This window comes from Gorilla gorilla, chromosome 5, assembly GCF_029281585.2.
Source record: "Gorilla gorilla gorilla isolate KB3781 chromosome 5, NHGRI_mGorGor1-v2.1_pri, whole genome shotgun sequence".
Lineage (NCBI taxonomy): Eukaryota > Metazoa > Chordata > Mammalia > Primates > Hominidae > Gorilla > Gorilla gorilla.
Genome location: NC_073229.2, coordinates 155,430,589 through 155,458,074, shown reverse-complemented (window position 1 = coordinate 155,458,074; position 27,486 = coordinate 155,430,589). Strand labels below are relative to the sequence as shown.

At 37.7% G+C, this 27,486-nt stretch overlaps 1 protein-coding gene across 9 annotated transcripts in view; it reads right to left on the bottom strand.

Annotated features, from left to right (window-relative positions):
* AKAP7 (A-kinase anchoring protein 7) overlaps positions 1 to 27,486 on the bottom strand; it is a 152,670-nt gene that overhangs the window by 33,714 nt on the left and 91,470 nt on the right. Inside the window, exon 8 of one of the 9 annotated variants that reach the window (XM_055391894.2) lies at positions 1,288 to 1,484. The exons of 6 other annotated variants lie outside the window; for them this stretch is intronic. In XM_055391894.2, the coding sequence (XP_055247869.1) occupies positions 1,360 to 1,484 (125 nt within the window). In that variant the 3' untranslated portion in view covers positions 1,288 to 1,359. Of the gene's footprint in view, positions 1 to 1,287; positions 1,485 to 13,273; positions 13,353 to 17,274; positions 17,526 to 27,486 lie in introns of those variants that run through there. 2 more of the 9 variants (XM_055391895.2, XM_019030176.3) reach the window with 2 other exon arrangements.

Below are 27,486 nucleotides of genomic sequence, written 5' to 3'. Positions count from 1 at the left end.
TCTGAATGAAGCCACAAGGTGATTGAGCAAATTCAGGGGCAGCAAAACAACTAATTTTAAGAAAAGCTATATTTTGAACTCTATTACATGAAATAACAGATTTCATGTAATTGTTCGAAATCTGTTATCTTATAGAGGGAATAGCCTTAGTTTAATGACACTCTAGGAAAGAAAAATTGTTCATAGTGCCAGAAATTCCACCCCGATTCTTTCTTACTCCTCTATTTACTAGCTAGGCACACCTATTTCCCATGGATTAGAAGGAGAGGGAACAGGATGATGCTGAACACTTCAAGTGGTTCTGAACATAGTCCACCTACTTTCATACTCATCCAAACAAAAAGAGCCTGCAGCATGGAAAAATGAAAATTGTCAATTTTACAAATTATATTTGTCGCATTAAAAAAAACAGTGAAGATGCTGGCAAACACCAGTATCTGTTTTCAATGCTTTTTTTCTGAAAGAATTTTGATAATTTTGATGCAAATATCAAAGAGTATTTGAGAGTGTTATCAAGGAACACAGTTGTTTTTATATGTCACAGGTACATTAATATGCACTTCGACTTCCACATTAGAAATACTGTGAAGATCTATGGAATAAAAAGCAAAGATCTGACTGATTAAACTGGCAGGTCTATCCACATAATTAAAATTAATGTTTAGAGAATTACATGTCTTTAAATTGCTTTCACTTTTTCAGACTATTTAAAATGTAAAGATGCTTATTTTACCTTGGTTTAAAGAGGACACTCCATTCTATCATACAATGAACATTACAATTTTAAGTAAAAGTCCACTTTTATAACCGGTTGGGTTTCTTCACAGCTTAGTGACTTATAAATAAACAGCAACTTTAAACTCTTCCAGTATTGCCCCAAATTCACCAACACATGAGTGAATACAGGTGTATGTTTTAAAATATAAAATGATTTTGTATATAAATGTAAAATAGTCCTAAAAGCAATAATATAAACCTTATTAAGACCAGAAAGCAAATAAATGGCCTGTAACCCTAAAAATGGAAACATCAGAACCTACAGCAAATTTTGAACACTGGAGACGTGACACAGAATGTGGTTCTTCCCAGCCTTAACACTACCACTACCCAGCTAGGAAACACCAGAGAAGCCCTTGGTCCTCTCTGGACCTCAGTTTCTTCACTCAAAAATAAGGCAGTAGGTATATTAGGATCCTCTACAATACTAGCATTATATGATTTTGTGATCAAAATAACATAGGAAATAGCCTAACAACAAGTGAACAATTATCCTAAACATTACCTTTTGTGTTCAGTGAAGATGTATTTGCAGGGAACGTTCTTCACTGAGGAAAATTAGTAACTCCTGGCATTTCCCAGTCACCAGCATCGGTATAGTGATAAAACCTTTAGAGTCAGGAAACCATGGGTTTGAATCCCAGATGTCCTCAGGTATTGACAGTTATGAAACTCATGCCTCCTTGTCAGAGTTTTGATATCTTTATCTGTAATTCAGGTAAGTTCATTATAAAGCTTTTAATTTGCATTGCAAAATAGTATTTGAGGGGCAGGGGAAGAAGAGAACAGATTGTCTGATGGCTGTATTTATATGCACCTCAGTCTTTCTAGCACCAGGTAGTAATCTTGCCTCCTCCTCTTCCAATTTTGTGCCCTACTAGCTGCCATCTTGAGTTAATGCTTATATATCTGGCCTCCAAACAAAAAGGCCCTCTACTCAAACTCAGAGCCCAGGAGGATAATGTTCGTGCAATAAATCCTACCAACTTAACTTTATTATTAACTATTCCCTGTTGGCACTGCTTCTGAAAATGTGCAATTAAGAATAGGGACAGGCACCATGGCTCATGCCTATAATGCCAGCACTTTGGGGGGCCAAGGTGAGAGAATCACTTCAGGCCAAGACTGCGAGACCAGCCTGGGTAACACAGTGAGACCCCATCTCTACAAAAAAATTTTAAAAATTAGCTGGGCATAGTGGCACATGCCTTAGTCCTAGCTACTCAGGAGGCTGAAGCAGGAGGATTGCTTGAGCCCAGGAGTTCAAGGTTATAGTGAGCTATGATCATACCACTGTACTCCAGCCTGAGTGCAGGAGTGACTGAGTGAGACCCTGTCTCTATAAAAGAAATAAAATATGGCCAGGCGCGGTGGCTCATGGCTGTAATCCCAGCACTTCAGGAGGCCAAGGTGGGTGGATCACGAGATCAGGAGTTCAAGACCAGCCTAACATAGTGAAACGCCGCCTCTATTAAAAATACAAAAATTAACCAGGCATGGTGGTGCACACCTGTAGTCCCAGCTACTCGGGAGGCTGAGGCAGAAGAATCACTTGAGCCTGGGAGGTGGAGGTTGCAGTGAGCTGAGATCACGCCACTGCACTCCAGCCTGGGTGACAGAGAGAGACTCCATCTAGGAAAAAAAAAAAAAGAAAAAAAAACATATATATATATATATATATATATATATATATATATATGAAATGTGTCATTAACTATCAAGATATTCTGCATGAATGAAGGGGAGCTAGATAATGTTAGAGGCTTTTTCATAAGCATTAAGTGAATTAACCATAATGAAAGCTAGAAAACAATGGAGAAATTCAAGATAAGAATTCTAAAACCTAACATTTACTGGACACATAACACCAGGCACTTGAGTTTATTCATTCATTTAATCTCTAAGACAGCTCTCTGAGGATAGTGGTATTACTATCCCCATTTTACAGGTGAAAAACGTAAGCTCAGCAAAGTAACTTGGGTGAGATCTTTTGGAGAGTATGTGACAATAAGGGGATCTGAACTCAATCTGTCTGGCTCTACAAACCCTAAGCATTTGATCCAGAGTTCTGTATTATTAAACACAATTTGTGTATAGACTCAGCTATATACAATATGAAACAGCATACCACAATTTCAAAATATTATGCAGAAAAATGTTATTTAACCAAGCTCTATCAAAATCTTGCCTTGGTTCCTCATGTTTTGCCATCAAATCCCTTTACTAATGCTGCTAGAGTAATATAATCCTATTTCAAAACAAAGGACCTAAAGATAGACCCTTTTCAGGGCTGGAGCCTAGCACTGTTGCCTGCCACATCTTGGAAAAACGACTCAATTAAGAGCACAGAAATAGCAGAATGGCCCCTGAACACATTCATCTTCCAGGAAAAATAGCAACTTGGACCATTCACAAACATAATCCCTGACAATATTCATGACCTTTTATTAGGGAATTAACACTCTTCTCAGTAGCATATGGAGGTCTACTATAAGATTTAAAAAAGAAGGTTAACCTTGATGAGGAAAAATATCTGATATGATACTATGTTCATAAACTTAAAACCATAACCTTTCCATGCTTTCTTTTCTCCTAGACCTGGCTACAGACCAATCATGGTTAAGACAGTTGCCTATATTTGCTATCATATTTTGGTTTTTTTATTATAATTGTTTAAAATGGCAGCAATAAAACTAAAAAGTATGAGGTGGGTGGCAGCTGCCTCTTGTCCATGTACTTTAACTATCAGCTCTGATTATTATCTCTAATGGAAAAAGATAATTCTTAACTATGACCAAAAGCTCTATTCTCTGTTGGTTAGCATCTTTTTCTACCTATAACTGAACATATATATATATATTTGGACTTCTGAGAAACCTCATGGAAAAGTCTGAGTCAAAATAAAAAGCAAACCTCGCTGTAAGATTCTGACTCTACAAAACTATACAAATTATCAATTCTTACCAAAACTGTACAAATTACCAATCTTCTGAGGCTTGCAACTCACTAATTAAAGGAAATTTGAGTCTGACAACTTGTAGAGACACATGAGAAGGAAAAACATAGTAAATATCTTTTATTCAAAAGAGAGGAGAGAAAAGAGGACATTAAATGATGAAGCATAAAGAAAGAGAAAAACCACTTTATCCTTCTAAATTTTGGAACCAAGCCTTAGGAGACGAGACATACCTTTAAGTACAAAAGAGACAATTTAGAAAGATTTCATTACACAGCTGGTAGCCCACTCATGGAAACTGTTATGCCAAGAAATGTCACAATTTCAGTGAAAATGTATGTTAAGTTCAAGAAGTGCTTGGCAATTCGTGGAAACATAACTTGTGGAAATTGGGATGTTTTGGAATATATTCCAATTTTTATGTTGCCATTGGGTACCAAAAAGACAAACAATTATTCTGGGCCTGAAGAAAATCGGATGGACATACCCAGTATTACATTTTGTTTCTCTGTGTTCTTGTAGTGAAACCGCGTCTCTACTAAAAATACAAAAAAACAAAAACAAAAACAAAAAAAACAAAAAAAAAAAAACGTAGCTGGGCGTGGTGGTGGGTGCCTGTAATCCCAGCTACTCGGGACGCTGAGGCAGGAGAATTGCATGAACCTGGGAGGTGGAGGTTGCAGTGAGTCGAGTTGCACTACTGCACTCCAGCCCGGGCAACAGTGTGAGACTCCATCTCAAGAAAAAAAAAAAAAAAAGAATTCAACTCTCAATAATCAATCCACAATAGGCCAGACCCAAAAGATGCTCCTTTATTGTTTAGCCACTGCTGCATCTTTGTAGTCATTTTGTAACCAAAGAGAAAGATTCTGAAACAACATCATTAAACACAACCGAAAAAACTTTATAAATCTCACTGGTTAAGTCCTGTTCTTAATTACCTGCAAAAAGAATCAGTCTTAACTGTGAAATTTGGAAGCCAAGAATCTTTTTTTTAAACCATTACTCCTACTTTAGTCATATTTTCAACAGACTTTTTACTTCTCTTTAGAGTGCTTTTGTTTTTCTCTAAAACTAAAAGTTATAGGTATTTGTATTTGAAACTGCCATATGCTATACAATTTTAATATGTATAGCAAATGGAAAGAGAATTTTTTTTTCTATAAAACAGAAGAGAGAAAAGCATAAGGTGCCATATACAGCATATGTGCATTTAGGAAAGGGGAAGAAACAAGTAGATACCAAGAGCTACCAAAGAAGTCCTTATTCTTCACCTATCCACAAGAGTCATTCCGAAATCTCTGCTGATGCATTTCTGCTTAGTGCCAATTTTCAATTGCCTACTCCACGGTTACTATTCAGTCAGTTCTTTTCTATGTGTGTGGCCCAACATTTAACGGCATGGATAGTCAAAGCCTTCTCCTTAATTGAGAAATAAGTTAGGGAGGAAAATTTATCTCCCTGCTTAGAGGACACACAGCAGTAGAGCACTGAGAGCACTGAATGTAGGAGGCTGAAAGATGGGCTGACAAGTCCCAGCACATATCTGGACACATCACATTTACAGCATACCCTGCTATCAGTTTAATTCCATCCACTGTTTATTGAACACATACTATGAGCTAATATGATCATCACATAAGCTCTTGTGGTAAAGTTAACTCTTGTGTCAACGGGTGCCACCAGAGTAGGTGAGAGAGCCAGGGCCCAAGGAGGGTACGAGCTCCCCATTTGAAGTCATGGCCTTAGGGGAGCTGGAAGGAGCCCAGCATTCCCATTGTGCCAAGTCATATTGGAGTTTTATTAACCCAAAACAGTAACAGGAGAACAAAGGCCAGTAACAGTCATTTATTCTAGACAGATACTGTTCAGCCCTGCTTTTTACAGTCTGACCTTTTTTCAAGCATTACTGAAATCACAAAAACTGACATGAGTTACTTCCTCAAAAACAAGTTAAATATTTGGATGTTAAAACCTTATTTGAAAAAAAAAAGGAAAAGCAAAGAATATACTTAATCTACTGACCAGTATTTGTATTATCAGACATGGCTGCTTTCTTAGTCAAGTGCTTTTAATCTTTTAATGTCCTAGACCTTTCAGAGGAAAAACCAACATCCTTCACAAGAAGAAAAGAAACATATTTCAGAAACACCAACAGGGCCCAATGAGAAGATTTTACTTGTAGTTTAACAATGTAAACAACAGAAAATTTGGTTCTACAATTTCTAAATCATTGGAGGTTTTTCACAGGTCCTAATTATTCTTTATGTGGAATGCTCTCAATCTATATTTAGCTCTGAAAGTGGCCCAGTGTTTGACCTTGGGCAAGACAACAGTCAGTCACATTTCCTAGTATGTCAAGCTTCAAATAAAAGGTACTTTAATAACTCAATATATTATTATTAAAGCTTTTTTTCCTCTAATAACACTTAAAGGGATAAGGAAGAATGAAAGTGAATCCTCAATTAAAAGAAAATTTATTTATACCAGATAAAATGCTGTTAAATCAAGGCTGCTCTTGGCAGGTCTCAAAATCTGTCATGGTCCACCACAGCCCCGGCTGACATGCCTCCGATACGCCATGTCAGTATTTATTCTGATTAGTCTGTTTATGGATGCTTCTAACAACATGTGGTAACTGTCAGAACTATCGTTTAAATATCCCACTGAATCTATTTTCTGTTCATACATTTCTTAATCCACAACTGAAATGTGTATCTGTTAGGATGCACTCAGCTGCAAATACCAAAAATTCTTGATTCATCTGGTTTAAAAATAAAGAAATGTCATTATCTCCTATAATCCTATAAGCTATGGTAGTGTCACTCTAGGGGTGGTTAATTCAGTGGCTTGACAAGATCATCCTCCTAGTGCCCCACGCTCAGCCTGCATACTTACAGTCACCCACTGTCCCCCATGGCCAAGATGGCAGCAAAGTCTAGGCTTCACATGTACACCCAACACTTGGCAGCTAAAAAATGGTAGTCTCTTCCCTCTAAATCTCTTTTTATCAACTCATTGGGCCCTACCGGCGTTTCTGAAATATGTTTCTTTCCTTCTTGTGAAGGATGTTGGTTTCTCCTTTGAAAGGTCTAGAGCATTAACAGATTAAAGGCACTTGACTTAGAAAGCAGCCATGTCCCATAATACAAATACTAGTCAGTAGATTAAGTATAAGAAACTGCTGAGGTCCCCAGCAGACTTCTCACATATATTGAAATTGGGTCACATGCCACTTCCTTCACTAATCACTAGGAAGAAGAATGGAGCTAATCACCTTCGGGGCAAAAGTCAGGCCCCATGGGCCTGAGGCCCACTTTATCACAGTGAAAACAAAGAAAATGGGCTCAGAATAGGCAAGCTACTAGTGTCTGCTAGTGTTCTGTGTTTACCTTTTAATAAAAATGTGTATCTGCTTTTTGGTCAATTAATATTAAGAAAGTGATTAAAAGGGTCTATAAGTAATTATATATATAAAATTATATATATAATTTTATATGTAATTATATATATAATTATATATATATAAAATTATATATAAAAAATTATATATATATAAAATTATTTTTTTTCCTTTTTTTTTATTATACTTTAAGTTTTAGGGTACATGTGCACATTGTGCAGGTTACATATGTATACATGTGCCATGCTGGTGCGCTGCACCCACTAACTCGTCATCTAGCATTAGGTATATCTCCCAGTGCTATCCCTCCCCCCTCCCCCCACCCCACCACAGTCCCCAGAGTGTGATATTCCCCTTCCTGTGTCCATGTGATCTCATTGTTCAATTCCCACCTATGAGTGAGAATATGCAGTGTTTGGTTTTTTGTTCTTGCGATAGTTTACTGAGAATGATGATTTCCAATTTCATCCATGTCCCTCCAAAGGACATGAACTCATCATTTTTTATGGCTGCATAGTATTCCATGGTGTATATGTGCCACATTTTCTTAATCCAGTCTATCATTGTTGGACATTTGGGTTGGTTCCAAGTCTTTGCTATTGTGAATAATGCCGCAATAAACATACGTGTGCATGCATCTTTATAGCAGCATGATTTATAGTCATTTGGGTATATACCCAGTAATGGGATCGCTGGGTCAAAGGGTATTTCTAGTTCTAGATCCCTGAGGAATCGCCACACTGACTTCCACAATGGTTGAACCAGTTTACAGTCCCACCAACAGTGTAAAAGTGTTCCTATTTCTCCACATCCTCTCCAGCACCTGTTGTTTCCTGACTTTTTAATGATTGCCATTCTAACTGGTGTGAGATGATATCTCATAGTGGTTTTGATTTGGATTTCTCTGATGGCCAGTGATGATGAGCATTTTTTCATGTGTTTTTTGGCTGCATAAATGTCTTCTTTTGAGAAGTGTCTGTTCATGTCCTTTGCCCACTTTTTGATGGGGTCGTTTGTTTTTTTCTTGTAAATTTGTTTGAGTTCATTATAGATTCTGGATATTAGCCCTTTGTCAGATGAGTAGATATATAAAATTATATATATAGCAAAAAAGGGGGAAAAAGCCTAAAAAGTAAATCACTGAAAAAGAGTGTCATGCTTCCACACTAATAAACAAAATTGTAATTGTAACACATGGCTGGAGAACAAGTAGCAAAACTGTGAACTGCCTTTCTCTAAACCTTATTATACTAAGACTGACTGCTTAAGTAAAAGCTTCCGCTTATTATGATCCAAGTTGTTAGCAATGAACACATATTTGGCAGCTATGGTTCATTGGTACCAAATATAAAACTGTGATGGTCAATTGCAGCTTCCTTTACTCATAGCCAGAATCAAGACAAAATACTCACCTGAATCATTACTCTAGTCAATAGAAGATCAAATAGAACCACAATTCATGAATTGACAAACTTGTTTTCTCAGTTGCTCACACTCAGTCCCTTAGGCATTTTATATAAAACATATTACGGTCAGATACAATATCAAAGGATCCTTGTGGGTTAATTAAAAAAGACAGAATTTAAACTTCATAAAGGGAAATAAAATATACTCTGTGTTTCTTTAGCCCTCATTATCTTCATTTCTACCAGAGCAAGTTTCTCTGTAGAAGACGCAATCTTGAATCATACAGAGACATTTTTAGGCTACTGATGTTCCACAGACCAACAACAAACAATTAACAAATCTGTCATACTTATGGAAATAATTTCCAAAACCTCTTATCTCTATCATAGCCTCTTGTTTAAGGTCTCCATCCTTTCTGTACAATACATATCTCAAGTAACTAGCTGCAAAGCAAATCTGAAGTTCTAGGTTTCCCAGGTAACCTTCAGCTATTTCATTCATACCCATAGCTTGAACTACTAACCTAATGCCACTGAATCCTATAACTGTCATATATATATATATATATATATATATATATATATATATATACATACACACATACACACACACACACACACACACACATATATATATATAATCTATGTCCTGGACCTCTCTCCTCAACAAGCCCCTTAATTGGGCCACAGCTGCTTTCATATGCCCAAAATTGAACTCATCATCTTCTTGTCACCAAAATCTGTTTTCTCTTTTATCCTGTACCACCAATTGGTGTAGGGCACCACTGTCTACCTAGTTGTCTAAACCCCAAATCTGGGAGCCAACCTAGGGTTCTCTTCTGTTTTTCAAAATCTATCCAAAACCTTAAAATATTGATTCTCCTGCCTACCAAGATCTGCAATGCACCCCTCCTCCTTCTCCTTCTCCATCCACTGCAAATGCCAAGTGCAGGCAATTATCATGACCTGCCTAGACTACCATTCCTGCCTACTTATTGGTCTTGCTGATCAGTTTCCTGCTCCCCCTCAACCATCGTGCTTATACTGTACCAGCAAAGTGTCTTTTCTTAAATACAAATCTAATCAGGTCATTTCCAGCTCCAAAAATGTTGATGGCTCCCATTCCCTACAAAATAAGATCTGGGTGGAACCAAGATGGCCAAATAGGAACAGCTCCAGTCTACACAGCTCCCAGTGTGAGCGACGCAGAAGACGGATGATTTCTGCACTTCTAACTGAGATACTGGGTTCATCTCACTGGGGAGTGTCGGACAGTGGGTGCAGGACAGTGGGTGCAGGACAGTGGGTGCAGGGCACCGAGCGTGAGCTGAAGCAGGGCAAGGCATCACCTCACCCAGGAAGTGCAAGGGGTCAGGGAATTCCCTTTCCTAGTCAAAGAAAGGGGTGACAGATGGCACCTGGAAAATTGGGTCACTCCCACCCTAATACTGCGCTTTTCCAACAGTCTTAGCAAACAGCATACCAGGAGATTATATCCTGCGCCTGGCTCGGCGGGTCCTACGCCCACGGAGCCTCGCTCATTGCTAGCACAGCAGTCTGAGATCAAACTGCAAGGTGGCAGCAAGGCTGGGGAAGGGGCACCCGCCATTGCCCCAGCATGAGTAGGTAAACAAAGCGGCCGGGAAGCTCCAACTGGGTGGAGCCCACAGCAGCTCAAGGAGGCCTGCCTGTCTCTATAGACTTCACCTCTGGGGGCAGGGCATAGCCAAACAAAAGGCAGCAGAAACCTCTGCAGACTTAAATGTCCCTGTCTGACAGCTTTGAAGAGACTAGTGGTTCTCCCAGCACGCAGCTGGAGATCTGAGAACGGACAGACTGTCTCCTCAAGTGGGTCCCTGACCCCCAAGCAGCCTAACTGGGAGACACCCCCAAGTAGGGGCAGACTGACACCTCACACAGCCAGGTACTCCTCTGAGACAAAACTTCCAGATGAACGATCACTCAGCAACATTTGCTGTTCACCAATATCCGCTGTTCTGCAGCCTCCGCTGCTGATACCCAGGCAAACAGGGTCTGGAGTGGACCTCCAGCAAACTCCAACAGACCTGCAGCTGAGGATCCTGACTGTTAGAAGGAAAACTAACAAACAGAAAGGACATCCACACCAAAACCCCATCTGTACGTCACCATCATCAAAGACCAAAGGTAGATAAAACCACAAAGATGGGGAAAAAACAGAGCAGAAAAACTGGAAACTCTAAAAATCAGAGCGCCTCTCCCCCTCCAAAGGAATGCAGCTCCTCACCAGCAACGGAACAAAGCTGGACAGAGAATGACTTTGACGAGTTGAGAGAAGAAGGCTTCAGACAATCAAACTACTCCAAGCTAAACGAACCCATGGCAAAGAAGTAAAAAACCTTGAAAAAAGATTAGACGAATGGCTAACTAGAATAACCAATGCAGAGAAGTCCTTAAAGGACCTGATGGAGCTGAAAACCAAGACACGAGAACTATGTGACGAATGCACAAGCCTCAGTAGCCGATTCAATCAACTGGAAGAAAGGGTATCAGTGATGGAAGATCAAATGAATGAAATGAAGCGAGAAGAGAAGTTTAGAGAAAAAAGAATAAGAAGAAACAAACAAAGCCTCCAAGAAATATGGCACTATGTGAAAAGACCAAACCTACGTCTGATTGGTGTACCTGAAAGTGACGGGGAGAATGGAACCAAGCTGGAAAACACTCTGCAGGATATTATCCAGGAGAACTTCCCCAATCTAGCAAGGCAGGCCAATATTCAAATTCAGGAAATACAGAGAACGCCACAAAGATACTCCTTGAGAAGAGCACTCCAAGACACATAATTGTCAGATTCACCAAAGTTGAAATGAAGGAAAAAATGTTAAGGGCAGCCAGAGAGAAAGGTCGGGTTACCCACAAAGGGAAGCCCATCAGACTAACAGCTGATCTCTTGGCAGACACTCTACGAGCCAGAAGAGAGTGGGGGCCGATATTCAACATTCTTAAAGGAAAGAATTTTCAACCCAGAATTTCATATCCAGCCAAACTAAGCTTCATAAGTGAAGGAGAAATAAAATCCTTTACAGACAAGCAAATGCTGAGAGATTTTTGTCACCACCAGGCCTGCCCTAAAACAGCTCCTGAAGGAAGCACTAAACATGGAAAGGAACAAACCAGTACCAGCCACTGCAAAAACATGCCAAATTGTAAAGACCATCAAGGCTAAGAAAACACTGCATCAACTAATGAGCAAAATAACCAGCTAGCATCATAATGACAGGATCAAATTCACATATAACAATATTAACCTTAAATGTAAATGGGCTAAATGCTCCAATTAAAAGACACAGACTGGCAAATTGGATAGAGTCAAGACCCATCAGTGTGCTGTATTCAGAAAACCCATCTCACATGCAGAGACACATATAGGTTCAAAATAAAGGGATGGTGGAAGATCCATCAAGCAAATGGAAAACAAAAAAAGGCAGGGGTTGCAATCCTAGTCTCTGATAAAACAGACTTTAAACCAACAAAGATCAAAAGAGACAAAGAAGGTCATGACATAATGGTAAAGGGATCAATTAAACAAGAAGAGCTAACTATCCTAAATATATATGTACCCAATATGGGAGCACCCAGATTCATAAAGCAAGTCCTTAGAGACCTACAAAGAGACTTAGACTCCCACACAATAATAATGGGAGACTTTAACACCCCAATGTCAACATTAGACAGATCAACGAGACAGAAAGTTAACAAGGATATCCAGGAACTGAACTCAGCTCTGCACCAAGCGGACCTAATAGACATCTACAGAACCTTCCACCCCAAATCAACAGAATATACATTCTTTTCAGCACCACAGCACACGTATTCCAAAATTGACCACTTAGTTGCAAGCAAAGCACTCCTCAGCAAATGTAAAAGAACAGAAATTATAACAAACTGTCTCTCAGACCACAGTGCAATCAAACTAGAACTCAGGATTAAGAAACTCCCTCAAAACCGCTCAACCACATGGAAACTGAACAACCTGCTCCTGAATGACTACTGGGTACATAATGAAATGAAGGCAGAAATAAAGATGTTCTTTGAAACCAACGAGAACAAAGACACAACATACCAGAATCTCTGGGACACATTCAAAGCAGTGTGTACAGGGAAATTTATAGCACTAAATGACCACAAGAGAAAGTAGGAAAGATCTAAAATTGACACCCTAACATCACAATTAAAAGAACTAGAGAATCTAGAGCAAACACATTCAAAAGCTAGCAGAAGGCAAGAAATAACTAAGATCAGAGCAGAACTGAAGGAAATAGAGACACAAAAACCCTTCAAAAAAATCGATGAATCCAGGAGCTGGTTTTCGGAAAAGATCAACAAAATTGATAGATGCTAACAAGACTAATAAAGAAGAAAAGAGAGAAGAATCAAATAGACGCAATAAAAAATGATAAAGGGGATATCACCACCGATCCCACAGAAATACAAACTACCATCAGAGAATACTATAAACACCTCCATGCAAATAAACTAGAAAATCTCGAAGAAACAGATAAATTCCTCAACACATACACCCCCCCAAGACTAAACCAGGAAGAAGTTGAATCTCTGAATAGACCAATAACAGGCTCTGAAATTGAGGCAATAATTAATAGCTTACCAACCAAAAAAAGTCCAGGACCAGATGGATTCACAGCCGAATTCTACCAGAGGTACAAGGAGGAGCTGGTACCATTCCTTCAGAAATTATTCGAATCAATAGAAAAAGAGGGAATCCTCCCTAACTCATTTTATGATGCCAGCATTATCCTGATACCAAAGCCTGGCAGAGACACAACAAAAAAAGAGAATTTTAGACCAATATCCCTGATGAATATCAATGCAAAAATCCTCAATAAAATACTGGCAAACCGAATCCAGCAGCACATCAAAAAGCTTATCCACCATGATCAAGTGGGCTTCATCCCTGGGATGCAAGGCTGGTTCAACACACGAAAATCAATAAACATAATCCAGCATATAAACAGAATCAACGACAAAAACCACGATTATCTCAATAGATGCAGAAAAGGCCTTTGACAAAATTCAACAACCTTCATGCTAAAAACTCTCAATAAATTAGGTGTTGATGGGCCGTATCTCAAAATAATAAGAGCCATCTATGACAAACCCACAGCCAATATCATACTGAATGGACAAAAACTGGAAGCATTCCCTTTGAAAACTGGCACAAGACAGGGATGCCCTCTCTCACCACTCCTATTCAACATAGTGTTGGAAGTTCTGGCCAGGGCAATCAGGCAGGAGAAGGAAATAAAGGGTATTCAATTAGGAAAAGAGGAAATCAAATTGTCCCTGTTTGCAGATGACATGATTGTATATCTAGAAAACGCCATCATCTCAGCCCAAAATCTCCTTAAGCTGATAGGCAACTTCAGCAAAGTCTCAGGATACAAAATGAATGTGCAAAAATTACAAGCATTCTTATACACCAATAACAGACAAACAGAGAGCCAAATCATGAGTGAACTCCCATTCACAATTGCTTCAAGGAGTATAAAATACCTAGGAATCCAACTTACAAGGGACATGAAGGACCTCTTCAAGGAGAACTACAAACTACTGCTCAATGAAATAAAAGAGGATACAAACAAATGGAAGAACATTCCATGCTTGTGGGTAGGAAGAATCAATATTGTGAAAATAGTCATACTGCCAAAGGTAATTTATAGATTCAATGCCATCCCCATGAAGCTACCAATGACTTTCTTCACAGAATTGGAAAAATCTACTTTAAAGTTCATATGGAACCAAAAAAGAGCCCACATTGCCATGACAATCCTAAGCCAAAAGAACAAAGCTGGAGGCATCACGCTACCTGACTTCAAACTATACTACAAGGCTACAGTAACCAAAACAGCATGGTACTGGTACCAAAACAGAGATATAGACCAATGGAACAGAACAGAGCCCTCAGAAATAATGCCGCATATCTACAACTATCTGATCTTTGACAAACCTGACAAAAACAAGCAATGGGGAAAGGATTCCCTATTTAATAAATGGTGCTGGGAAAACTGGCTAGCCATATGGAGAAAGCTGAAACTGGATCCCTTCCTTACACCTTATACAAAAATTAATGCAAGATAGATTAAAGACTTAAATGTTAGACCTAAAACCATAAAAACCCTAGAAGAAAACCTAGGCAATACCATTCAGGACATAGGCATGGGCAAGGACTTCATGTCTAAAACACCAAAAGCAATGGCAACAAAAGCCAAAATTGACAAATGGGATCTAATTAAAATAAAGAGCTTCTGCACAGCAAAAGAAACTACCATCAGAGTGAACAGGCAACCTACAAAATGGGAGAAAATTTTTGCAATCTACTCATCTGACAAAGGGCTAATATCCAGAATCTATAATGAACTCAAACAAATTTACAAGAAAAAAACAAACAACCCCATCAAAAAGTGGGCAAAGGATATGAACAGACACTTCTCAAAAGAAGACATTTATGCAGCCAAAAAACACATGAAAAAATGCTCATCATCACTGGCCATCAGAGAAATGCAAATAAAAACCACAATGAGATACCATCTCACACCAGTTAGAATGGTGACCATTAAAAAGTCAGGAAACAACAGGTGCTGGAGAGGATGTGGAGAAATAGGAACACTTTTACACTGTTGGTGGGACTGTAAACTAGTTCAACCATTGTGGAAGTCAGTGTGGCCATTCCTCAGGGATCTAGAACTAGAAATAGCATTTGACCCAGCGATCCCATTACTGGGTATATACCCAAAGGATTATAAAACATGCTGCTATAAAGACACATGCACACATATGTTTACTGTGGCACTGTTCACAATAGCAAAGACTTGGAACCAACCCAAATGTCCAACAGTGATAGACTGGATTAAGAAAATGTGGCACATATACACCATGGAATACTATGTAGCCATAAAAAATGATAAGTTCATGTCCTTTGTAGGGACATGGATGAAGCTGGAAACCATCATTCTCAGCAAACTATCGCAAGGACAAAAAACCAAACACCGCAGGTTCTCATTCATAGGTGGGAATTGAACAATGACAACACATAGACACAGGAAGGGGAACATCACACACCAGGGCCTGTTGTGGGGTGGGAGGAGTGGGGGAGGGATAGCATTAGGAGATATACCTAATGTTAAATGAAGAGTTAATGGGTGCAGCACACCAGCATGGCACATGTGTACATATGTAACAAACCTGCACGTTGTGCACATGTACCCTAAAACATAAAGTATAATAAAAAAAAGAAATAATAATACAAAAATAAAATAAAATCACTGATCATTAGACAAATATAAATCAAAACCACATGACAAGTAGCCCAAAACTTTATAGAGTTGCCTACCAGGGTCACTGTAATGGAATTTACGGTCTTAATAAATTACTAGTTGTATCATTAAAAAAAAAAAGACTGAATTGTAAAGTTAACTTCTAATAGCTTGCATATAAAATAAAAATGGACAGGAGAGAGAAGAAAATGGTTAACATATAGAAATAAAAGCGTACATATAAAAAGCAAATAAAAATATTTAAAACTGAAAAAAAAAAAAGATCTAAACTACTTAAAGATAAGTAATTCATGTGCAGAGTGAATTACTTACACGTCCCTGCACAGACTTCACTGGGTCGCTTATGCTGCTTTCTCGGCCCGGAAAATCTCTCTTTCATTTGCCTCCCTCCACACTGAACATTCTCATTTTCAGTTCAAAACTTTCCTCTTCTGTGCAGCCTGTCCTGACAATCCCTGGCAGCATTAAAAGCACCTTCACTTGGTTCCCATTAACTTCATTACAGTCATTACCACTTTAAATTGTAATTGTTTGTTTGCATGACTTCCCACTACAAAGTAAACTCTGAGAGCATGGCTGTGTTTGCCTACCATCTTTGATCTTAAATACACATCATAATGCTTGGCACTTGGTACCCTCAATAGATACCTGTTCAATAAGTTGCACAAATAAATTATAATAACCAAAATTGAACTGAAGAAGTTTTAAAGTAAAGGAGAAGCCTTTATGTGCACAGTAGTCAGCAATGCTTCAAATGCCAGCAGGGAGCTATGAATGAATTGGTAACTCAGGCAGTATCAATGAATCCTAAATTCACTCTGCCAGTGTGACAACCAAGACCTATTTACTCACTGATCATACTTCACTACCCCTATTCATATTTTAAGAGTAACTATATAACAATAAAGGATGCAACTGAATTGGATTTTAAAAACCTCTCTTCCAATTAATCAGATATCCAATTGTAATCAGGGTCTAGCTGTGACAAAAACTAAAATACAATTTAATGCAAAATAGAGGTTTTGTAAATTCTAATGACAGAAGAAACTTCATGAGGTAATCCAGACCTCCAGATTAGATAACCTCATAAATGATATGCTCTTTTCCATCTTAAAAGGTAGTGAAGATATTTTACAAACCCCTTAACACCTTGTTCTAGTATCTTAATCCTTTAGAGTTCAAGGTTTTTCCTAATGCCTAGAATAGTGTACTCCTAGTAAGATTAAGATGAAATGGACATTTTCTTAGACTAACCCTACCATAGTCACTCTTGAGCCTTGTTTTTCCTGGGCTTAAGAATTCTATATACAGTTTGTAGCATTTCTACCACAATAATAATAGGCACCAGTTAGTGAACACTGAGTATGTCCAGGCATGATGCTAAGAGATTTTCATGCATTATCTCATTCAGTCCTCATGTAGTAACAACTATTTTATTATGCCCATTTTATAGATGTGGTAACCGGGCTTTGAGTCATTAAAAATGTGCAAAAAGTTGCTCAGCTGGAAACTGGGAAGTGGCAGTGACCATTAGAATAAGGTCTGCCTGATTGTAGGAACTTCTGGTCACTATGCTTTCCTCTGTAGTTTGCGCTCTTTCTCCATCTCTTTCTACTATTCTACATCCTCTCCAATTCCTCCATGTTGCACTGAAATGGAGAAGAATTTAGTGAGTTTTATAAGTCTGTCTATTGTGATTTCACCACATTAGCAAGTTTTTTTAAAATAACACTATATTATACAGATTTGCCAACTTTGTTTTTCCAGTCAAAAAAATTAAACCAAGTTTTTATCTTCACCTATGATATAAAATATTGCATACATAAGTTATATATATATGCACACATATAAGCATCTTTACTTTTGAAATGCACCAGTGTTGATCACATGCCAATTTAAGAAAAGCATTAGGAATAATGCAAATCTTTAATAATAAATATTATTATTATAAATAATAATAATAATAGAAAACTGATGTTCTGATGTTAGGAAAGAATACCATTGCAATAAGTATTCTATATGACTAGCACTGCTATGGATATGAATAAGTAACATTTTCTTTTTTCTTTTTTTGAGACAGTCTTGCTTTGTCCCTCAAACTAGAGTGCAGCGGGGTGATCTCAGCTCATGCAACCTCTGCCTCCCAGGTTCAAGCGATTCTCCTGCCTCAGCCTCCCAAGTAGCTGGGATTGCCTGGCTAATTCTTTTCGTATTTTTAGTAGAGACAGGGTTTTGCCATGTTGGCCAGGCTGGTTTTTAACTCCTGACCTCGGCCTCCCAAGGTGCTGGGATTACAGGTGTGAGCCACCACCCGGCCAGTAACGATTTCATAACACTGTATGTCAAGCACTGTGGTAAGCACTTTTAAAACATTAATAAACATCGATTAATGTGGTGAAAAATGTGTTCAGAGGCAATGAGGCAATGTTATGGACTAGGCAGCCATAACTTTTGGCAACTATTAATTCATTATTATGTTAATGGCTTTGTTTGACCAGACTCTGCACGCTAAGAATTTCATTCACATGGTTTTATTTTTCCTGTTTATTTGGAATTCAGTATTTACCTTCATATTTTTTACAATAAACTTCCAACTGAAGGCTCCACAAATAACTCATGAAATACCTTACTACTGCATCATTTTAGTAGTGATGCTTAATTTTTCAGATAAACTTAGCACTGCCCCTTTAATATGCAGGGTTCCTAAGATGTCTAATATAAATCATAAGGTTTGAAACCAACAGACGGTTGGATTTTCAAAATAGCCTGAGCCACAGCTGCCCCTTTGTGTTAGCATCCGGATTAACAGCTGATATACCAGTTAAAATACAGTAAGCCATCACTAAGATTAATTCTCTCAGTTAATTATCCCAAAGCTTTGTCTAACTTTGGCAGATGTAAAGAAGTAAGCTGAGAGTTCCAATTATTAGTTGCTTTTCATTTTTATTAGGGGCATATAACAACAAATTTTAAACATATTCTTTTTAGAAGGCATGTTTCATCAAAGAAACATATAAAGGGCACACTTAGGATACAAAAAGAAACAAGACTGGAATTAAAATAGAGTATTTAGCAAGTCAAAGGTTCCACTTTTTCAAGAACATTATACTTTCTTAGGTAGGGTGACCTAAGTCCCAGTTAAGCCAGGATAGTCTTGGTTTTCTTCTTTTATCCCAGCCTAGTAAGTAACAGATCCCCTTTTACACTTAAAAGTATACCATTTAGATGATAAATCATATGGTCACCCAATTTGTATGTCATAAAATAAATAGATACCTTGTAGTCAGCTCTTATTAAATAAATTACTCCATAATTTTAACAGAGAAAATTTCTAACTGCTAAGTTTTCACGTGGAAAAAAAAGTATACATTTCTCTCAGATAATAAACTGTTTTTTCACTGTTCCCTCTTCTAAAATGCTTGAAATAAATTCATCTTAATCGGTCTAAGTAGAGATGAAATTTTCTTAATCATATCCCTGTTAGCCTGTGCAAAGAAAGAAAAAAAAAAACGCAAATGTTTTGGTCCTGCCTATCATACAAGAGACATTCCTGTATTACATAATATCTATTTCACATAATAATGATTTTTAAATGAGTCATTTCACATAGATATGCTCCTGTCTGTCTGGGGCATTTTTATACTTGTTACATTTTTACCACATAATGCTCAAATGGAAATTAAAGGAGGGGAAAAAAATTAGAGAGTTATCAAACCAATTCATATTTAACATGGAGATAGCTTAATAGCCATCAAAATTAATTTATGAAAGTGTTGAAAATATTGATCAAAATTAAGTTAACTATCTACAGATTACACTTTTTCATGGTTTCCCTGGACCCATGAACTAAAGCAGAGGTTTCTTTTAACGTTTTTGGCCTCAGGACTCCTTTATACTCTTCAAAATGACTGGCAACACCCCTACCCATCCACCTAGAGCTTTAGTTTATGTGGGTTATATTCATAAACATTTACTAAATTAAGATAATTGTGGATATTCTTTGATACTATAGCAAAACATGACAAGCTATAGTTTCTTCAAGTTTAGTTGCAATGTAGAATCTTAAAACATACCAAGGAAGTTTTTATACTCTACATTCTTGATCTATCTTGAATTTTTAATGGATCTTTTCTCCATGCATGACTTTATAGTAACATGTATACTATAAAAATCCTAGAAGAAAACCTAGGAAATACCCTTCTCAACATTGGCCTTGGCAAAGAATTTTTGGCTAAGTCCCCAAATGCAATTGCAACAAAAACAAAAATTGACAAGTGGGACCTAATTAAAGGACTTCTGCACAGCAAAAACTATCAACAGAGTAAACAGACAACCTACAGAACAGGAGAAAATATTTGCAAACTATGCATCCAACAAAGGTCTAATTTCCAGAAATTGTAAGGAACTTAAATCAACATGTAAAAGAAAAAAACTCATTAAAAAATGTGCAAAGGACATGAACTGATACTTCTCAAAAGAAGACATACAAGTGACCAACAAATATATGAAAAAATGCTCCACATTAGTAATCATCAGAGAAAAGCAAATCAAAACTGCAATGAGATATCATCTCGCACCAGTCAGAATATCTATTAATAAAAAGTCAAAAAACAACAGATGCTGCTCAGGCTGCAGAGAAAAGGGAACACTTACATACTTCTGGTGAGAATGTGAATTAGTTTTGCCACTGTGGAAAGCAGTTTGGAGATTTCTCAAAGAATTTAAAACAGAGCTACCATTCAACCCAGAAATCCCATTACTGGGTATATATCCAAAGGAAAATAAATTGTTCTACCTAAAAGACACATGCACTCATATGTTCATCACTGTGCTTGCTATTCACAATAGCAAAGACATGGAATCAACCTAGGTACACATCAATGGTGAACTGGATTAAGAAAATGGGATACATATACATCATGGAATACTACACAGACATAAAAAAGAACAAAACCATGTCCTTTGCAGCAACAATTAAAAACACATTAATTAATATCACCCCCATCTCCCTAGAAAAGTCTTTAAGCATGGCTTGGCAAGGGACATAAGGACACTTTGAGGAGTAAGGGAAAGTTCAGCATCTTGAAGGCAATAGTGGTTTCACAGGCATGTGTATATATGTAAAAAGTTATCTAGTTGTATACTTTTAAGTATGTGCAGGTTTTGCATATAAGTTATACCTCACAGAGAATGTGATAGATAAAAACAAACTGGGAGGCCAGGCATGGTGGCTCACACCTGTAATCCCAGCACTTTGGGAGGCCAAGGTGGGTGGATGATTTGAGGTCAGGAATTCAAGAACAGCCTGGCCAACGTGGTGAAACCCTGTCTCTACTAAAAATACAAAAATTAGCCAGGTACTGTAGTAGGCACCTGTAATCCCAACTACTTGGGAGGCTGAGGCAGGAGAATCGCTTGAACCCAGGAGGCGGAGGTTGCAGTAAGCCAAGATCACGCCACTGCATTCCAGCCTGGGCAACACAACGAGACAGACTCCAGCTCAAAACAAAACAAAACAAAACAAACTGGGAAAATGAAGTTCATTATCCTACTGTGTGCTCTGTCAAGCACCTGATAATATATGTGAGTTTTCCAAAATTTCTATTTTTGCTTGAAAGCTTGAATTTTATGATTAGCAGTAAATAATGTCAGTTGTTGTACTTGCTGTGACAAGTTTACTTGTTTATTTGCAAGAAAATGCCTGTCAACACCCCAGTATGAAAACATGTTTGTCCTTCATTCTTCAAGAAAAAATGGTGTTCCATGGAAGAAAGGGGCTACTTTAGCTCACAGCTTAAATAATCATGCAAACACGTTTCTTTGGGCCGACCTACTTCAATATGCAGCAAAAGTGCCTCAAGCATACCTCCCATTTTTGTTACACAGAATATTAAAAATACATATACTCAGAAGTTGAGATTAAACGCAATTAATAATTTTTGCTACTCAGCAAGAACATTCTTACATGAAACTGCCTTTAAAAATTTTTTTTTTAGCTGCAACTGTCTAGATTCATACTGGCCATACACAGTTTTACTCACCATTGCTTTTGCATGTAAATGTTAACCCAATGGAAAAGACAAATAATGTCTTATTATTTTTATAAAAATAGTTTTGTCCTTGCTGACCCCCTAAAAGTATCTAAAGGACCACGAGGGATCCATGGGTCAAATTCTAAGAACTGGTGAACCTAAAGTATATTTTAAAAGAATTTAAAACCCAGGCCGGGCACAGTGGCTCACACCTGTAATCCCAGCAGTTTGGGAGGCTGAGGCAAGAGCCCAGGAATTTAGGACCAGCCTGGACATAGGGAGACCCTGTCTCTACAAAAAATAAAAATTAAAAATAAAGTAAAACTCAACAAAAGTATAGCTTTGTAAATGATTAGAATACTAAATCATGTGTAAGATAAGCACAATGAGGCACATATTCCTACTGCAAAAAGCAAACTAAAAAAAAGGAAGACATTCATGCACATATCTATCGCCAATGCCCCTCTCCACTAAGTGAGCATATTGGATTTAGGCAATACACACATTTTCAAATTCAACATTTTCAAATTTTATTATGTATCAAAGGTCCAGGTTTAAGGATTCTAGAAAGCTCAAACCCTTTTTTTCCTAGCTATGCCTTTCACCCAATGAAAAAATTAATTTCCTTCTCCTCCTATGCCTTCCTGCGGCATCAAACAATGGTTACTATCTTCCATAAAGGAGATCCCCATGCCTACATACTAAAACTGGGCAACATCCAGATGTGGGCAACTCATCTCTGCCCTGGCCCCTAAGGGTAAAGGAGCACTGAAGATAAGGACGTCAGAGTCAGAGAAGAGGGTCTCCTCAGTCAAAAGGGACTCCAACCTCAGAAGCAAGGCAAAAGGTCTTTTCTTTTTGGCTGAACTACTGCCCTCATATGACTACTAGAAATCCCTGGGTGAACCATGACAAGCCTTTTAAGACTAACAAGGGCCTTTTAAGACTGATCTACGCTGTCTGAGTGTCTTAAGGGTGATTCTCAAAAAGCAAGGACATCTAAATGGAATAATTCATTGACTCTACTCACTCAGAATTATCCTTAGTGTTTCCGCCCATAAAGTCTGAGCAGGCTATCCTGTTGTTCTGGCCTATTTAGCATTGGACACATTCTGACTAAACTACAGCTATATGGCATCAACTTATCTATAACTCTTTCCTGGTCTATCACCATGTCAATGGAGATCTTTGCTTCTTCTATCTAGTTTATGCTTGGACCAACCCTATCCTCCTCCTGGCCTCTTATGCTACAGTCTGAAATTAATTAACAGTCTTATCTTTAGGACTCAGTCCTGTGTTGTTGAGTATTAAACATCATCCTTGTTTTAGTGTACGTACCGCTGAAGCGACCACAACATCATTCTCTTTTTATCTCACATTTGTCTACTCAGTATTACACATTCACTGCCTCAGTGTATGTAACTATGTCCATCCCCTCACCAACTCCTCATACCCGCAAACCTAGCAACCTTCCACTCTGCAGCTTCCTCAGCTAACTCCACTGTGGGTTCAATCAAAGTGTCATCTATCACTATTAATGCCTCCACCCTGCTTCCCAATCCATTGCTTCTCTTTCATTGTATCAGGTTGGTGCAAAAGTAATTGTGGTCTTTGCCATTAAAGCAATGAAGTCAATTACTCCAGAAAGTCTCCTTTCTCTATTGACTATCGCTCTGCTCCTCAATCTCATCCCATTCAGCTGAATTCTCCTACTCCCCTATACCCCTACTCTCCTATTAAATGGTAAAATTATAAGCTTCCACTGTGTCCTATCAAATCCCATTATTGTTATAGACAAGCCCTATTCATCTATTCCTCTGCCATTTCTCAGATGTAGCCTTTGCTGTCCGGTGCTTCTGTATCACTCTTAAGGACTATGTCTTATATTTCTCTGTATCACATGATACCCGAGAGAGAAGCAGGCACATCGTACATGTTCAGTAACATTCATTAATGTTGAATAATAATTATTAAGCAAAGAAACAAGTGTTCCCAGAAAATAATTCTGTTTCTACCTCTGCTTGCAGAAGTTATAAATATACTGGACTGCAAACAAACAAACAAACAAAAAACTTCTAGACCTTTCCAAATTCCCCACTGCCTCCTGTAAGATATGTCTGACAGCTGAAAGTAAACTAGTCTTTGCAAGCACTAAATTGCTCATCAATCTTACAAAAGGTGTCATTTAGTCATTTACATTCCCAAGGGAAATATAAATGGAACATAGCTGCCTGAGAAAAATTAATTCACCCAACTCGAGTAAGTAGCTCACAGAGAACAGCTTTCATAATCCTAAAATATCTGAATCATATTTCATTCCTGGTTTTCACCAAAAAGAAGTAGGGTTTTCACCTTTTTATTAATTATTTGAATTTTAGCTGATTAGTGCAGTGCGGTTTGCACAGTTATAGCCCAATGACAAGCAGGCATAATGTCACCCAAAGCTTTGAGCATGAAACAACCAAAATGTACCTTTTCTTATATCTGAAAATAGGAATGTTGCCACCATATCCGACCAAATTCTCCTAATGCTCCACATAAAGGTATACAATGGCAGAAGATTAAGAGGAAAATGTTCACCACAGAAATGTAAAGCAGGCAACAGCTGGCAGGAGGTACAAACTCAGATGCCCTCAGGAGCCAAGTAGGCAGTGTAAAGGTAAACAGATTTGTACAAGAACAACAGGGTAAGTGGGATGATAAAAGATAGCTACGCTCAAGGTCACAATACCTATTACTCCATCCAGGAAACTGTAGTGCCATGCAAGAATGTGAGACCAATGTGGTAATGTGGGCACCTCATCTGATTGTTCAGAAGAAGGTGGAAATCCAGATTTAATATAAAATCACACTAGTATTGGCAAGTAATTTGAATTATACAAAAACAAACAAAAACCCCTGTTCAATCAAGTACATGTAAGGCTGCTAATCAGTGATTTCTGAGACACACAGTAAAAGATGTGATGGGGTGTAAAAGAAATCCTGGAAAATAATTTCTAAAACTAAATCCCTACTTCATGTGCACTAAAAATGAACAAATTAATGGATAAAATTTAAAATGCATAAAATAGAACTGGATTTATGAGTTTCTCCTGTGTGTATGAGAACCTATATTAATGATCATATAGGGTAAATTAAAAGCCTACATGGAAAAACAAAAACAAAAAAAACTAGAAGAAAATATGAATGAATATATATCAAATCTTTGGTTTGAAGATAATGCTAATCATAATGGTCATGAAATAAATCATAAGAGAAATTTTCACCTATAATTTGATAAAACTTAACACTTAATATAAAAAGTTCCTTGTCCAAAATTAAAAGCAACATAATACCTGGAAAATATTTGAAGCCAATATGGCAAACAAAAGGCTAATATCTTTACTCTCAACTCACAAATTGGTAACAGAATCCAGAAGAAATCCCAACTCCTTATGGATGAGGATGATTTGTGGTTGCCAGTTCCTAACTCAGTTCAAAGCAATGTACCCTGTGGGACCAGGGCTGTGACAACCACAAAACCCACATGGGCTTCTGAGGGGAAAACATGCACAATAAGATGAGCTCCAAAAAAACCTTAAAAAGCACTAGAGGAAATTGAGGGCCACAGAAGACCAACTACAAGAATTCATTCCCAAGGAATCACAGAATTTTTTTAAATATGAAAAGAACTTTAAAAAATGACTGTATTGAAATCCTCAAAGACATGACAGAAGAATTAATATCCATGAAGCAAAGAATAGAACAGGAAAATATGAAAGTAAATCAACTGGAGGCCAGGTGCGGTGATTCACGCCTGTAATCCCTGCACTTTGGGAGGCACAGGTGGTGGATCACCTGAGGTCAGGAGTTCGATACCAGCCTGGCCAACATGGCAAAACCCTGTCTCTACTAAAAATATTAAAAAAAAATTAGCTGCGCATGGTGGCGCGCACCTGTAGTCCCAGCTACTCGGGAGGCTGAGGCAGGAGAATCACCTAAACCCAGGAGGTGGAGGTTGTAGAGGTTGTGGTAAGCCAAAATTAAGCCATTGCATTCCAGCCTGGGTGAAAGAGCAAGACTCTGTCTCAAAAAAAAAAAAAAAAAAAGTGAATCAACTGGAAACTTTACAAATGTAACATATATACTCACTGATTTTTTTTAAGATGTCTTAAATGGTATAACAGAGATGGCTGAAGAGATAATCAGTGACTTGTAATCTAGCACTCTCCAAGAATGTACCATTAACAAAGATAGGAAATATGCAAATCTAATGAGGGCTAAATTACCTCCCCAGAAAAATTCACACATGTACCTACATACAAAGTTTTACGAACAATATCAGGAAGTTCTCAGTGTCCCTGAGGCCCAACTTCTATCCTAGAACTCTGAATAATATCTTAAGATCAGAAATCTGTCCCACGGTATTAATGTATACCATAAAATGTTGGCTCAAGCCTCAAGAAATTGACATTAAATTTGAGTCACGATCAAATCAAAGAGAAGCCAAACCAAGGCAGGCCAATTAAATCTGATTAAGAAATAAAACAAAATATCCCAAATCTAATATTGTTATAAAATATAGGTAAGATTGATAAAATCAATAATATCTATAAGCAAATGAACTCTAGTGTACATTAAACTTGGTTAATTATAACAACAAATTATCACTTTAGATGCACATATGATTTTAAAGTTTATATTGTCATCGCCAAATGTGACCCATGAAAGCATTTGTAATAAGCAAAAATCATTTTTTAAAACAATGTGAAATGATTGGCTTGGGGATACAAGATTGGCAGCGTTTGAAAAAGGCAAAATTGTTTTGAATTAGAAAGTGTAACAGCAATAAAGAAGCTTGATGGAAAGATCTGGAGAAACTACCTCACATAAGGGGAAATTTAAAGACTATAAACTGAAAAAGAGCAATGAAAGCGAAATCTCAGTGGCTTGAACACAGTGATGGGGGGTGGTAGGCTGAACAGAACTGTCCAGTGGCAATTTAGGCAATCTATGATATAAGCTTCATAATGCCAGTCCTGTAATATTTTCAGCAATATCAACATATTCCTAATTTTTTTTAACAGGAATGAGAGAGGTAATGAGGCACTGCAACTCTTATAAGGTTGGCCTTGTAAGAGACCTTATAAGGTTGGCAGAGAAGATAGGGGAAGCTGGCCAAAATCTGTCCTACACAAGAAGTATCTAAATTTTCCTAAAATTTAGGAACAATGAACCTAAACAGAAATGTTTGGTCCTCATCAAAACTTGGATGGAAGACAGCTCTCTTATAGAGATTCTGAAAAGATGAAAATTCTCCTTAAAATAGACTTGAGATGTTTCAGAATATAAAATTCAAACGACATACTGAATATCTTCTGTTTAAAATAGCTGAAGTCTTTGAAAGGTAAAATGAGGACCTCTGAAGATGTCTAATGAAAATTTGGAAGTAAAATTGTGTCCCTTGAACATTTTTTAAATGCTTTAATAAACGTCAGTATTAAGATTCTTTCAGGATGTATACATCCATAGGTGTTCTTCCAGCTGATTTGGAGATAAATTACCTTGGTTAAAGACCTTGTAATATTTAGCTACATAT